Source organism: Apteryx mantelli, chromosome 21 (genome assembly GCF_036417845.1).
Source record: "Apteryx mantelli isolate bAptMan1 chromosome 21, bAptMan1.hap1, whole genome shotgun sequence".
NCBI lineage: Eukaryota > Metazoa > Chordata > Aves > Apterygiformes > Apterygidae > Apteryx > Apteryx mantelli.
In genome coordinates this window covers 9106983-9120144 of record NC_089998.1, presented here as the reverse complement: position 1 = coordinate 9120144, position 13162 = coordinate 9106983, and the positions used below count along the sequence as shown (strand labels likewise).

Genomic DNA, 13162 nt, shown 5'->3' with positions numbered 1-13162 from the left:
TCTGAGATCTTTTCATGGCTTCACAACCCCATGTAATCCTGCTTTCTTCGTCTTCGTGCTCTCCGTAGCTCAGGATGTTTCTTCCAGCCAGTTACGAGCATGGAGCCAGCCTGCCAGGTCTATTTTGTGTGCTAAAGATCTTCTGCATTTAAGAAATCCCTTCAAATTTCCACTTTGTCTGTGGCTGGCTCCTGTTCAAATTACACCTCTGGCACCCTGTCTTTTGGGTCAGAAGCCAGCCCTTTGATCATAGGTCACAGCCTCCTTCCAGCATGCATCTAGGTTGTATCTCCTCTTCTTTGCTTCTCTCATTGCTATTTTCTTCCCAGCCTGCTATCATCATGAGTCCACCTCAGTTGCTGCCTCACTAAAAGGCTGTCTCTACCTGGAAAAAGAACCTATGTTGTGATGTTAAAATGATGGCTATGTTGGTATGATACCTTCTTTGCAGACTCTTCAGCTGGGTGCTCATTGAGGTGAAGGATCTTCTTGAGTAACTCTTTGAAGATATGCTCTAAGAGTGGGGTTGGCTTAACTTGCATCAGGCTGTATGTGTCTGACAGCAGCAGCATTTGATGTGTGGGAACATTAGTACAGTGCTCATATAACTGCTCACAATTTCCACAGGAGACAAATCTTCCCTCCCATTTCCTTCTGCCATCCGGTTTGCTGTGGCCAGGCTCTCAGGGCACTTCCTGTCTCATGACACTCCTTTTCCTGGGTAACTTCTCTTCCAGTATTTTAGCCCTGTCTCCTGAAACTTCTGTGTAACCCCTTCTTTCTCACAATCTGCAAAGCATTAATGCCCTCCATGTAGCTCCCACTGTTATTCTCTTTTGGCGAGCCTGGCTTCTTCTCCATTGGAGCTGAAATGTTTTTGCTCTGGTTGGTGCATACAATTCATGACCAAAAAATCTCTACCGAAACTCCCCAAAGCTGCCTTGTACCAGAAGACTGGTGTAAGAACTGGATGCCCCAGCTGTTCAGCTCAGCTTGATAAAGAAGTCACTTGAAGGGTAAAAGGAGATGACCTAATATTTTCTTACATGCAAACAGAACTGAACTGAGCGAAGGAGGATAACTGTTTCAGTAAGTTTCCCTTTATCAGCTAAACACTGGCTTCAGGTTTTGCTCTATATGTATACAAGTCTTTGCTGTCTACATAACACATAATAGCCACACAGGCTCTGCTAGATTCCAAAAAATGGTTTCTGTAAATGCATACAAATATATGGATTTTGCTCGACCAGTATTTTGGAAGTTACTGCTTTGTAAGCAGTGGAACTGGGCTCTCAACTGTGTGGATGACTAATACTCTATGTTCCGCTCCTGGTAGGGTAAAATGGCATGAAAATATTAATGTCCAACAGCTGAGGTATAAAACATGTTATGAACTAAGCCCAAGAGATGGTTTACATTTTCTCTCTGGGTAACATGTACAAGAATTTCACCACAACTTGCAGGACCTGTCTCTGCACTTTCTGTGGCAGTTGTTGCAACATCTTCCTGTCATGTAATGACAAGTCATGGTAGTGAGACCATAAATATGAGGCTCAAGAGTCTTAGTATTGGTCATGGCCTGTGGCAATGCTCTCAGTACTTGCAGCAAGCAGGTCCATTACACAACTTTTTGAATTTATGTTTGAGAACTGACTGATGTGTTTTCCCTTAAAACAAGGTTCTATAATCTTTCTAAGTGACCACAGTTCATTACAGCTGTCTCTTGTTCCAACCTTTTCCAGAGTGTAGGAGCTATGCAGTAGGGACTTAGTGTTTAACCATACTTCAGTGGTGGCCCTGAATCCCAAAAGCAACCTATCTTGTGTCCGGTTTGCAGTGGCCTGGGTAGCACTCCTGCCATGCAGTTCCATAGAAAGTCTGTGATCTGCAGTCCTCCAGGTCCTACACACATTTCTTGTTTGATAGTCTGAATAAATCCTTGCCCTACAGCAGACTCATTATTATCAAGAGAACTGGGGGAAAGAAGGTGGAATAAGTAGGATAGAGCAAAGCCACAGTAATACAAAACATATGCAAATTAGGTTATGAGATACCATAATAAGGACGTAATGGAGGGAGGAAGAAAAGGAAAATGAGTGGTATTGTTGCTTGAATAGCAAAAGCTAGCATCGGTCTGAACAGAGAAATCCACCCTCCTCAGGGCTGCAAAAGGCAATTACACCCCTTCCGAACACAGTGCAATTCATGGTAAGGCACTGTGAACATCTTTTCATCAACGGCAGCACTGCATCCCCAGCTTAGTGGACAGCTGAGGTGCGACAGCGATTCATCCGTGACAGAATGGCACGGCATTGCTAGGCATCTTCGGTACCAGCCAGCCTCTCTCCAGGAGTGAAGGGAGATCCATCCTCACTCACTGTCCATGAATGCTTGGCAAGCGAGTCTGGATGCTTCCACCATCTGTGTGAAATCCTCCCAACCATTCAGATTAAACATCAACTGCAGTAAAATATAGGGCTCCTAACTGACCTGACATAGTCCATATGGAGTAACTGCCACAGATAGTGACTATCTTGACACTGATTAATCACTTCTTCTAGTCGTGTATTTGTCCCTGGTTACCTGACACAGTTCTTCCCTAATAGCTTTTGCATGGTTCTGGGGTATTCATGTGACCTTGGCTTTGGGGAATATCCCATCTGATGACACACATTACCTACTCTGATGTAGACTGCTTTTGATCAAACTGACTTGGACATTAGTTTTTGGTTTTGTTTCTTTCCCCTGTGTACACCAATATCTGTCCTTTACTGCAATGGGAAACACCTTAGGTATGCTGGACTGTGTTTTGTTTTGGGTGGCACCATTTGGGTGGCACTTGGTCTGTGCCATATAGCATGTAGAGATTGTCTCCGCTCCCACCTCCATGTCCTTACCTGTCACTTACAATCACAGGCATGACAAGCAATCTGCATTGCTGGCACTCCTTGCTTTGAAACTAGCGGTTAAATGATCTGTAACTAGAGTCAATCATTGCTCAGACAGACAGCAGTGAAGCTGTCTAGCACCCCCAACTAACTGCAGAGTTTCTCTCTCAGTCTGAACATGGTTCTGTTCTTCAAAGATACAAGACCCCAAACCAAAGGCAATAGGTCTTTCAGGCTGATCAAGTGTGAAATTACTACACCTGTTTCATATGGGGAAGCAGCACAAGCAAATGTTATATGCACCAAGACACTGTAATAAGGACTCTTTCCGATGATATTAGTTTCTTGGCTTCCTTGCCAGCCTCAGTTCAGTGTGTGGATTAGGGCCATCTCTAACCAGTGTCTATCAGGCCAGTCAGGGGATACCATACAGTTGCTGTACGAGGTGGTGCCTAACCATTCCCAGGAAGCAATGTGTTTGTGGTATCTTTGAAGCAAAAGGATATCAGAGTCATCTTTGATTTTTTTTTTTTCATTTTTCCTTGTGATTTATATAAATTGTCTTTCCCAGCAGAATGGCTGGGAAAATTCAACATCCTGCTGAATTTTTGAGACATTTCCTTTTTCTTTGTCTATCCACTCAGACAACCTTTGAGACTTGGGCAGGTGACTGACTTGTTGAGCATAAGTGACTGTGCATCAGCTGAACCCTGAGGACTTGCTAGCTGGCTACGCGTTCTGAGCCTAGAACCTAGCTGCAACACAAAGCAATTTAAACTTAATTCACCACAAGTGACTGTTACGCCAAGTTGTGCTGGCAGATATTGTGCGAGCTAGGAAGGCACACATGGCCAGTGCTGCAACTCATCTGAGAGCAATGCTTGGTTGTCTGGTGTAGCGTGATTGTTTGCCTGAGCTTCTCAAGTACTTTTGGAAGTTCTGGGCAATAGCAGTTGATCTGCATGTGATATTGGGTTAGCTGTGGCCTTCAAATCACCGTAGTTACAACAGGCCTATTTATTTACATCACTGACATGTTAGGGCAACTCCATTTGCCCCAGATAACCTCACATTACAGGGTCCTAGAGATGCTGAGGTCCTCTTGCTTTCTTTGCCTCCTTTGCAATTACTGGGTCGCTTTGCAGATGTTAAGAATTCATATACTGTTCATATACTTTCAAGTTCCCTTAATGAATGCCTGGAAGGTATTACCAGTTATATCATCCAAGAGTTTTGCAAAGTTTTGTTTTCAAACAGAGTTCATAATTATTGTTTTTTGTATAAGAAAACACTAGATGCTTTGTCAGTCTGTCTACATTGTGACCATCCTATGCCAGGTAATTCCTGATTACTTTGCTTCGGATCGCAGAGGCTGAGTACATGCTGTTTGCTGTTGGGTTACTTATATTATAATATTGTTCACGAGAGCAAAGCTTTCCCAGACAGGTGTTTTTAGAAACATTGAGATTTTCTGTAACATCTCATTTCTAAGAGATCTTTAATGATCCCACCAGTAAATTGCCAGCACAGTGAATCATGTGTCATTTTAGATGTTATTCTTGTCACTTTAAAGGATTCCAAATAATACTTTTGTTTCTTGTGAACTGAAGGAAGCAATTATAGAGACATTATGGCTCTCTCCAGTCATTGCACATTGTTATATGCAAGCTGAAGAATATGAAGTTAACTGGCATTGACTTTCTAAACTGGTGGCTGGGTTTGATTTGTTAGCTTGCGTGTTTTCTGCTTGTGCTCCATCCCTTGCAGTTTGTATATGATTTGTCCTTGAACCAGTGATGATGTACATTGTGAAATTGTCCCCTATGATAGAAGCAGCATATTCTTTGAATGTCCTTCAAGTCATACTTTCCACTTGACCCCTAAGCATGGCTGTTGGATGGATTTTGTGATCCTCCCAAACTCTCCAGCATCTTCAGTGAGTCTTCATTGAAATGGTAATTTCTAGTGCATACTTCAGGCTCATCTCAGCTTTAGATAAAAATTAAATGTGGATTGCTTCATTCTGCATATTGAATACTAAAGGACACATTCATTTGTCCTCTCTGCAGACACGATGCTCTGCCAATTTCCTTAATCCAGACACAGAAGCAGTCAGCAATTGTTTCCTTTCACTTTTGATTCCATCTGTAAAAGCAAATACCTGCAATCACTAGCGTCTTTTCAGAAAGGTTTTTTTGCAGAACTTGCCCAATTTTGACAAAGTTTTTGTCTGCTGGTTTAATGGGTGCTGCCTGACTGTACATCAGGGTGTCAGTTTTAGCTCCCATTGTGCTGTCACGTTTTTTTCATCACGGAGATCATCTGTTATTTTAGGTTTTCCCATACTCTAAATGGCCCTCTACTGATCCACTAAAGAAGTCCACTCTTCCCCAGGTATTTTAAACTTTTCTTTGTAAGCCTGGTATTGCAGCTTATATTTTATATCAATTTTACGACTTTCATAAGTAGTCACTCCATATTCCATCTTATTCTCAACTAGTATCTCATCCTCATGTCCTATTTTTGCATGTCTTCTATCTACGTGTGTTAATAACATTTGGCAATCCTACAGCTGGATCCCCACTAACACTGCTTAGTTATCCACTGAAAGATGGAAGTACTACCATTTATCAAGATAAAAAAAGGCAGGGAACTTTATTAGAGGGCTCACAGCCTATTTAAAGGGATATCACCAACTCTGGGTTTTTACAAAGCCTCTTCCAGAAACAATAGCTGTGTCTACACTGTGTATTAAGGAAGGTGCAGAGACGGACCTCTGCAAACTCATGTAGCAAAGCTTTAAACACAGATTCAGGCACAGCCAGGGCACACAGCAGCTCTAATCCCAGCTGGGGTGTTCGTGCCTCTTCCGGCATGCTCTCCTTGACAGCCCCCCAGCCAGGGGGAGGACACAGAGGGGCACAAGGCCCGGTGTGCACAGCTGATGTGGGTTTTTACTGCCGTGCAGGATAAGCCAGCACCTGTGGCTCTGATCCATGAATCTCCTGCCCCTGTTTGCCACTTGTGCACTGCCATGTGCAGCTTCCTGCTTGTTACGGAAATAATTTCAAAGCTGACGCGCAGCCAGATGGATAAATCCTAGATGCATGTTTGTAAGAACTTGGCCACAAATAATGCTGTTATTACCTGGCTCAAGAAAACATCTGCCCAACCTTAGCGCTTCCCCACTACTTGCCAGCGTGGTATATCTGAGAGAATGGCAGGGGGACTAATGCAGAGAGTCAGTCGCTCTCACAGTACATTCAAATTATGTGATGTGAAAAATGACCTTGCTGAATTTGGACTCAGAATTTCACAGAAGTTTCCGTATTTAGCCAGTTTGCCATGAGCTAATCTGAGGCAATCGAGTCAAGTGACACACTGATACAACTCATATTCCTCTTTAATTTCTAGTCCAAACTATACCTTTCATTACTTCCTTTTTTTTTCTGTTTTTTTAAACACATAGCTTCAATAAGAACAATTCATTCAGAGCATGCCTAGAAACTAGGCAGCTACTAATTTCACTTCCCTGACGGTTCTGATGCAACTCTCAGTGAGAAGCAGTGAGAAGCAGGAGTGGTGAAGCACTCAGCATTTCTCTTGCTCCATGTCTTTAAGTTATACCCATGGTTCTTTTCCCTGAATGCTTGGACTCCTGAAGATGCCCAGGAGAGGAGCTTTTCCCCTGTGGACACTCGTGGTGCTGCTGGGGCTGACGTTTTTTCTGTCACAGCTGGCAGGCTGCATCCTTGATCCCTGTTTGGAGGTATGTGATCTCTAAAAGAGCACAAAATCCTTCTGTTTCACTGCAGTAACTTTTCCCTCTGCTTGGGAGATTTGTGCATCAAATCTGCAGAGTGTTAGCTTGTCTCATGTTTTCTCCAAGGATGTTACCAAGGCTATTGATATTTGAAGTGAATGTTGGTCTCAAAAGCATCTGAGAATCAGTACCAGCAACATGAACCATTTCTTCTTGTTGGCTTTCTGTACCTCTGAAGTTTCTACAGTACAGTTAAGCTAATGGATTATGTTTCCCTTCAGGAAGAAATCCAAACCCTATCTATTATTTCTGCCAAGTACAGTATTTTAGCCTGATTTGTACTGTAGAGTGGTTTCGTCAGTACCCCAAGTACTTGGCACTGATCAACTGCCTTTTGCAAACTTTTGAAGATACCCATTACTTACAGAATAATTTCTGTTAGAACTACCTGCTTGTCTGCAATGTAGTAGAGCTGAGAGCTGATCCGGGACACCCCAGGCATCCTGTGTGTTTGTTTTTCTGGCTCTCTCGAAGGTTGCTGCCAGTTCATCCATAGCCTCAAGGAACATAGTCCTGTGGTTTTGTACCTGCCTCAATCAGCAAGAAATGTAGCTTTTCCCAGGGAATAGGACTGGTTCTATTAAAGTGGGGGAGATGCTTAGGATACCTGAAATTGTTTCCTGAAGCTCAGAGCAGCTTATTTAAAAAAGAGCTACAAGGTTACTCATTCTGCTCCCCACTTCCCTGATAGTGCAGTTTTCTGACTGCTTGTAAAGTGCAGGTATTGACTGTGATCGGATCTGTCACTGTTACAGGTTGTCCCTAATATAACTTTCAGATGCATGGGACTGAATTTCTCTGGAGTTCCCACTCAAATCCCAAATACCACCCAGAACCTGGATCTCAGTTTTAGCCACTTGAAATCACTGAGCTCAAACTATTTTTCCTCAGTCTGTGAACTGCAGCTTCTGGATCTTACAAGGTAATGAGCCCTTTTATATGGATACTGGTTAATCTGGCTTCACCAGCTGGACCTTCGTGGTTGCTTATCTTGGGTTTTTGTTGGTCTTTGCTGTTCATTTTCTTGCTATTGACTTTATCCCTGTGTCTGTCTCTCTGCACAGGCCCATGGTCAAGTGATGTGCCGCTTTTAGTCCAGTTATTGGGTGCAGGCATTCTGTGCAGAGCGGGGCCTGTTGGTCTGACCTTGTGGGTTGGGGTGGAAGAAGGAGGAGGAAGATCCTTTACTTCTCTCCAAACAAGAAAAATGTCAGACTTTTCACTGTTCCAAAAACTCCGAAATGGAACATTTTAGGTGGGCTGTTTTTCTTTTCTCAGTTAAAAAAAAAAAGAAAAATCTAGGTACGTTCATTTTCTAAAAGGTTGTTCTAAAATATCAACATTTTCTTTTTCCCTTCTCTTCCCGTATCTGGGGGAGGAGATGGGGGAAGCTTATTAGCAAATTTGAATTGATGTATAATTTCCATTGACTTGAGACAACAGTTTCTCTGGGTAAACTGTTTCACTGAATAATGTCACTCAGCCCCATGACAGTTACAGCTGTGAAGTGGTTGAGTGGCAGAGCAGATTTGCTGTAAGGCACCGGCTGGCTTGTAAAGCTAATTTTGCTTGTGTTCCTTCCAGAATAGGTTTGGCTCTGAAAATTTGGCTCTTCCCACATAAAACAATCTTTAGGTGGCCACCTCTGTTTTTTCCTCCCCCTGTTCTCCTTTACAGCCAACGTGGCCTGAGGATGTCCCCACTTAGATATCAACAGCAAAACTGCAGACTGAGTTGTGAGCTTTGCCACTGCTGCAGCACACTGGTGCCAGGGTGATGGCCTAGATGTTGCTGAAGTGACAGTCTGAAGGCTGCAAGAATGCAAGGTGTAAGGGAGTGCTGTATTTGGTTGGCTCTGCCATCAATGATAGGCATCACAGTATGACTTTCGCCTATTTTGTCTTCTGTCCTGCTGCCTGCATGTGTCTTGACCTTTGCCATGGCCCAAGGTCTCTTGCTTTGTAGTTGAACTCCAGACGCAGGGAGGGAGGAGGAGGTGAGAGAAGGTGTCCTGATATGCAAAGGTGCCTTTTGTGTGGCAGGTTAATTCTGCCTTCTCCTGGGAAATCACAATGTTCACTTGTAGATCCAGTCTTGCGAGGGAGGTGCTGGGTTCAGGAGGACCGGCTCTGCTCTGCCCAGTGCACTAGAGCCAAATGTACCACCAGAATGAGCTGGAGCCTGAGAACAATTCTTTAGTGCTTAGTACAATAGTGTCTGTGAATATATATTGAAAAGGACAGTGTTTCATGCACATTTATTCTCTTTTCCTGTCCAACAGGTGCCACATCCATACAATTGAAGATAACTCTTTTAAGGATCTTTATAACCTTTCCACCTTAATTCTAACCGCCAATAACTTCAAGTACCTGGGGCCAGCAGCTTTCTATGGCTTAACCTCTCTGCGTAGACTTGTGTTGGTGGAAAATAACATATCCTCTCTGACTGACCTGCCCATTGGACACTTGCATACCCTGCAGGAGTTGAATGTGGGCCACAATAACATTGCTTCATTGAAGCTTCCCAAGTATTTTGCCAATCTGACCTCTCTCAGGCACCTGAGCTTGCTCTCCAATAAGATCACATATATCTCCAGAGGAGACCTTGATGCTCTGAGGGAAGCAAACAGGTTCAACCTCACATTGGTGCTTTCTTTGAATGATATCAAATACATCCAGCCAGGGTCCTTTGCAAAAATTCACCTTGGTGAGCTGGCTTTAAGGTCCTCTTTTGAGAACTTCAATGTGATGCATACTTGCCTTCAAGGTCTGACTGGTTTACAGGTCAACCGACTAATAGTTGGAGAATTCAGAGACCGTCAGAGACTGGTGGACTTTCAGAGTGGACTCTTGAGTGGACTGTGCCAGGTACAGATGCAGGAGTTTGTCTTGATCTGTTTCAGGCAATTTGAGAATAACACAGACACTCTTTTTGACTGCATAGGCAACGTCTCCAGTATTCGGTTGGTGAACCTCCAACTAGAAGAGGTGTCAAAGGTTCCTATGTTGTCTCAAGTCAAACACCTGGAGTGCAAGAAATGCAAGTTTAGGGAAGTGCCTGCCGTGAAGCTGTCTCTTTTTAAGGAGCTTAGAATGCTTCGTATTACCAAGAGCAAATACCTCAATAGCTTCCGGCAGAAATTTGAGCATCTATCTAACCTGGAGGTCATGGATTTGAGTGAGAATCGGCTGTCCTTCACCAGATGCTGTTCTCCTCTTTTTCTTGGGTCTCCAAATTTAAAATATTTGAACCTAAGCTTCAATTCTGACATCAGCGTCACTGGAGACTTCACTAACATGAAGAATTTGTTAACCTTGGACTTTCAGCACACGAAGTTATTTGGTCCTGGCTCCTACCCTGTCTTTCTCTCCCTTCAGAAACTCATTTACCTTGATATTTCCTATACCAAAACTCATGTTAAATCCCAGTGTACATTTTGTGGCTTACACTCCTTGCAAGTGCTTAAGATGGCAGGCAACTCCTTTGAGAACAACAAACTGGCCAACAACTTAAAAAACCTAACTCGCCTCCACACCTTGGATATTTCAAGTTGCAAATTGCTACAGGTGGATCAAATTACATTTGCTGCTCTCTCTGAGCTAAAAGAGCTAAACATCAGCAACAATAAGCTGCTGAGCTTTGATCCTTTAGTCTACAAGCCTCTCCAAGCCCTCACAGTCCTGGATTTCAGCCACAACCAGCTGACTGTCCTGTTGGATTCAGACCTGGAAAGTGTGTCTGATAGTCTGGTCTTGTTAGACCTCTCTCACAACCTGTTTGATTGCTCTTGCACACACCTGAACTTTCTGAAGTGGGTCAAGGAAAATCAGGAGCTACTGCAGAACAAGGAGCTGATGATGTGCCACATCCCTGAATATGTGAAGAATGTGAGTCTGTCTAGCTTCGATCTGTCCTCCTGCCAGGTCAAAACAAGCACAGTGGCATTCTCAGTGAGTGTGTTGCTCGCTGCAGCTGTGTCCCTATTCCTGATTTACAAGTACTACTTCCAGCTATATTACTCATTGGTGCTGCTCAGTGGATGTAAGCACTCTGCTGAAAGGGGGGACACCTATGACGCATTCATTATCCACTCCAGCAAAGACCAAGAATGGGTGATAAAAGAGCTGGTGGAGCCCTTAGAAGGAGGAAAACCTCCCTTCCAGCTTTGTCTTTACTACAGGGATTTCTTACCAGGGGTACCCATTGTCACTAATATCATCCAAGAAGGTTTCTTGAGTAGCAGAAATGTCATTGCAGTCATTTCTACTAACTTTCTGGAGAGCAAGTGGTGTAGCTTTGAGTTTGACATTGCCCAGTCCTGGCAGCTTGTTCAAGGGAGGGCTGGAATCATCATGATTGTACTGGAAGATGTGGATAAGGCCTTGCTGAGGCAGAAGCTGGGACTATCCCGATACTTGAGGAGGAATACCTATCTGGAGTGGAAAAACAGGGAAATAAGCAGGCATATCTTCTGGAGACAGCTGACAGGAGCCTTACTAGAAGGAAAAAAAAGGAATCATGAGGAGGTAAAGCTCATGTAAAGACAAGGTAACATCGCTTTTGTCCTGTCTCCTGTTCCTCTCAGCCATCCTGGCCTTGGCTGATGGCTGGTGCTCAGAAGTTCTTCAGTGGTTGTTCAGAGGTGGAGCTGGAGGAAGTGGATGAGGGCACTGTAAAAGCATTACAGAAACATTTGCCTTGCTGTTTGCCCTTCCTCAAAGGAACTTGCAAGCTAAAGAGTCACTACAGCTAAAAGAGCTGCACGTGTGGAAGCCAGCCTGAGCTCCATCTTTGTGTGTAACTGCCTCAACAGAAGGTGGTCTAGCAATCCACACAGGTCTGGTGGTCAGTGAACAGATGTGAAAATGGATGGACCGCTCTCTTATTCTCAGTTATCTGCCTCTGAAAGTTGGTTTAGATCCTGGGACCATTTACTCAGTGAAGCTTGATATGTTGCTTCGGAGCTTGGAACTCCAAAGTGGAGCTTGGTGTGTTGCTTTAAGTGGATCCCAGGATCGCCCAGGGAAAGAGAAGGTATAGGATTCTTGGCTCTAAAAAATGGTGGGAACAGAAACAGGATTTGGATCCTGAAAGTCTTTGGCCAATCTCCTCAGGAATCATGACTCAGGGGGAAAACCCTGCTGAGGGAAACGGGTTGCCCTACAGCCACAGACTATCTGTCAGCTACTCAGTGAAGCTGAGCAGTTATGTCATCAGTGTGTGGGAAGGTTGCGGTTGGTAGGAAATTTCCCCAAAATGTTTATTTCAGTTTGATTTAGACCAAGACCAAATATTGAAACCCCCAAATATTTCCCTGACCAGGAAATTTTATTTATATCCAGATCATGTAGCAGCTGGGGGAGTGGTTTGAGATCTTCTGGTGTAATTCAAAAATTAGTGGTACCAGAAGAAGCCGCAGAAATCACAGAATCACGGCGTGGTTGAGGTTGGAAGGGACCTCTGGAGATCATCTAGTCCAACCCCCCTGCTCAAGCAGGGTCACCTAGAGCACGTTGCACAGGATCGCGTCCAGGCGGGTTTTGAATATCTCCAGAGAAGGAGACTCCACAACCTCTCTGGGCAACCTGTTCCAGTGCTCTGTCACCCTCACAGTAAAGAAGTTTTTCCTCATATTCAGATGGAACTTCCTGTGTTTCATTTTGTGCCCATTGCTCAGCACCTCTAAAATGAAGCTATTTCTTTGCTTCAGCTGCTCTTCCTTTTCACATGTTTCTGGGTATACTGTGTGGAACTGCCTTATATAAGCAAGATTGAATCTGGGCAAGGCATTTTGACATTTATAGACAGCCAGCTCTAGAATAAACTTTTTCACTCTGTGGGCCAGCCTGAATGTATGGGTCAGCTCACTACGGGAAGGTGCTTATAGGACCACCAGCCCATGGGATGAAATGGGCTTTATATGAGTTCAGGCCTAGCAATGAGGCTCAGAGCCCCTCTTCTCTTGCCCATCAGCCTGTGTCAGCCTCTGGTCCTGGTGGACATCGGAATGTGTGCAGTCAGCATTTCCCAGGGTTCAGCTGTTACATCAAACAGGTCAGTCTCTGGGCAGGAGAGTTTTGTTTTTGTTTGACCAAGAATGTGTTCAACATTTTACAGCAAGGAGAGAAAGAGGAGAAGAGTTTGCATTAGCTAAAGTAAGCGTATCCCAGCACTGCCCTGAATAAAGACAGGGAAAGTCTAAATGGCATTAGACTGTGTTACAGAGAACTCCAATGATGTCTCCAGAATTGAATACTGCTGGAGTATTGCTCTCTATTTACGAAGGCTTTGGTTGGGATTAATCACTGAATTACTCTAGTTTTAAACTTGCAAATCCTTCTATAATCAGTGGCATTCTACAGAGGTAAAACAGAAGCACTTGAGTGGTGAATCAGATCTCATATTTATTCAGAAGAAAGGGCCTGATCCATCTCATTCCTCTAAGCACCAG

General features: G+C 43.9%; 1 protein-coding gene across 1 annotated transcript; it reads left to right on the top strand.

Moving 5' to 3' along the window:
* Positions 1-6534: 6534 nt before the first annotated feature.
* On the top strand, positions 6535-11252 carry TLR4 (toll like receptor 4). Its single transcript, XM_013961606.2, has 3 exons — positions 6535-6657; positions 7467-7633; positions 8993-11252. The coding sequence occupies exons 1-3, from the start codon at positions 6535-6537 to the stop codon at positions 11250-11252; spliced, it is 2550 nt and encodes an 849-aa protein (XP_013817060.2).
* The last annotated feature ends 1910 nt before the right edge of the window (positions 11253-13162 follow it).

Excerpts from the sequence above, each read along its gene's own strand:
- TLR4 (XM_013961606.2), top strand. The coding sequence starts at position 6,535 with ATGCTTGGACTCCTGAAGATGCCCAGGAGAGGAGCTTTTCCCCTGTGG. Across the intron at positions 6,658-7,466 it reads TCCTTGATCCCTGTTTGGAG|GTTGTCCCTAATATAACTTT; the intron begins GTATGTGATCTC and ends TCACTGTTACAG. Across the intron at positions 7,634-8,992 it reads CAGCTTCTGGATCTTACAAG|GTGCCACATCCATACAATTG; the intron begins GTAATGAGCCCT and ends CCTGTCCAACAG.